General features: G+C 12.3%; 1 protein-coding gene across 1 annotated transcript, besides 7 other annotated features; it reads left to right on the forward strand. All coding sequences in view use genetic code 6, as the record gives it.

Annotated features, from left to right (window-relative positions):
- Window positions 1-729: 729 nt before the first annotated feature.
- Window positions 730-780: a microsatellite.
- Window positions 781-798: 18 nt separating this feature from the next.
- On the forward strand, window positions 799-1,651 carry IMG5_038490 (Ras family protein, putative; the record flags this gene model as incomplete). The annotated part of the gene is made up of 3 exons (XM_004038950.1): window positions 799-1,109; window positions 1,153-1,357; window positions 1,463-1,651. The coding sequence occupies 3 exons, from the start codon at window positions 799-801 to the stop codon at window positions 1,649-1,651; spliced, it is 705 nt and encodes a 234-aa protein (XP_004038998.1).
- Window positions 845-879: a microsatellite.
- Window positions 1,397-1,433: a microsatellite.
- Window positions 1,400-1,433: a microsatellite.
- Window positions 1,652-1,715: a microsatellite.
- Window positions 1,716-1,767: 52 nt separating this feature from the next.
- Window positions 1,768-1,827: a microsatellite.
- Window positions 1,828-1,889: 62 nt separating this feature from the next.
- Window positions 1,890-1,922: a microsatellite.
- Window positions 1,923-2,058: the final 136 nt, after the last annotated feature.

Below are 2,058 nucleotides of genomic sequence, written 5' to 3' on the forward strand. Positions count from 1 at the left end.
ATTGTTAAAAAAGTAATTAATAATTATCAGTTTAATAATATTGATAGTGTAATTTTTAATATACAATATAAAATATATATATATTTAAATATTTATATAAATTTAATTTTTTTGTTATAAATAATTTGATATAGTATTAACAAAAAAATATTTTATTAATATTTATTTTGAAAATCTTTAAATACATGTCTTTGATATGCTTTAAATATTTTTTATACTAGTGTTTTTCATTAATATAGGAACTTTTATATGTGTTTTTAATTAATTAATTTTTATAAAATTGATAATTTAATTGATGTTTTTTACAAAAAAATTATATTTTATTTTTTATTCGTTAAGTATATAATAAATTATTATTATTTTTTATTTATTTGAAATATTTTAAATATATTTTAAAGTATTTTTTATTTATATTATAATTAACATTTAATTTTGTATAATATTATTTATTATATTATATTAAATAAAATAAAATCATAATTGTTATTTTTTATAAATATATTTATAATTTAATTAATATGTTTATAAAATTTATATTAACTTATAATAAATAATATTTTTTATTTATATTAATGATTTAAATATATATATTTTTTTTTTTCCATTTTTTTTTAATTATTTAATAATAACCAAATTATTATTTATTTTATTTAAAATACTGTAATAATATATAATAAATTAATATAAAATACATAAATCAATTATATATAAACCTTAAATAATAATAATTATATATATATATATATATATATATATATATATATATATATATATATTATAACTTTAAAAAAGTGAAAAATGTCATATCAATATTTATTTAAATACATAATAATTGGAGATACTGTAAAATTATACATTAAAAATAAAATTAAATTAAAATTTTAGGGAGTTGGCAAATCAAGTTTATTATTAAAATTTATAAAAGATTAATTTAAAGATTAACATGAAATTACAGTCGGAGTAGAATTCGGTTCTAAAAATATTAGAATTAATAATATAAATGTTAAATTATAAATATGGGATACTGCGGGATAAGAAGATTTTAAATGTATAATACGTTCATATTATCGCTCAAGTGCGGGTTCATTAATAGTATATGATATTACTAGGTATCTATTAATTCAATTTATAGTATAAATATTAATTTAAAAGACGAGAAACGTTTTAAAATATAGTAAATTGGTTAAATGAAGCAAGAGAAAATGGTAATAGTTAAATGGTTTATATGTTAATTGGCAATAAATGTGATTTAGAAACTTAAAGGTAAGTTAGCTATGAAGAAGGTAAAGAATTAGCCTTATCAAATGATATGCTATATATAGAAACTTCAGCAAAAACATAATAAAATGTCGAATAGGTATATTTATTTAGAAAAGTAATTATATGTATATACTTGTTTTTTTGTTTTGTTTTGTTTTGTTTTGATTTTTTTTTTCTTTAAAAAAATATATAAAAAATAAAGGTTTTTTCTTAAACTGCCTATTTAATTTTAGAAAAAATATAAAATGGTAATATAGATCCAACTAATCTTAATAATGGGATTAAAATTGGATAAGAAATATAAGGAAATTAGGGAAATGGGGATGGTTTTAAATTAATTAATAATAATTAAAATGAAAATAAAAGCGAGAAATAAAAAAATTGTTGTTGAATATAAATATATATATATATATATATATATATATATATATATATTTAAATATATATATATATATGTATTTTTTTCATTTTTTTTTAATGTTTATATATTTTTATTTTATTTGGGTTTAAATTTTTTTTATTTTTTTTATTACTAAAATTTTTTTAAATATTTTATATTATATAAATATGAAAAAAAATTATTATTTTATATTTTTATTTTTTGTTATTATATATATATAAATAAAATCAAATATATTATAAATATTTTTAAATATATTATATTCTTATAATTAATTAAAACATATTAAAAACAAATTATATTTATATTTATATATTTTTTTTATTAAATAATTGTTTTTTTTTTTTTTCTTTTTGAAATTAAAATTACATTTCAAATTTTATTTTGTTTTCATTAAA

The sequence above is a fragment of the Ichthyophthirius multifiliis genome (assembly GCF_000220395.1).
Source record: "Ichthyophthirius multifiliis unplaced genomic scaffold scaff_1120509249861, whole genome shotgun sequence".
NCBI classification, from domain to species: Eukaryota; Ciliophora; class Oligohymenophorea; order Hymenostomatida; genus Ichthyophthirius; species Ichthyophthirius multifiliis.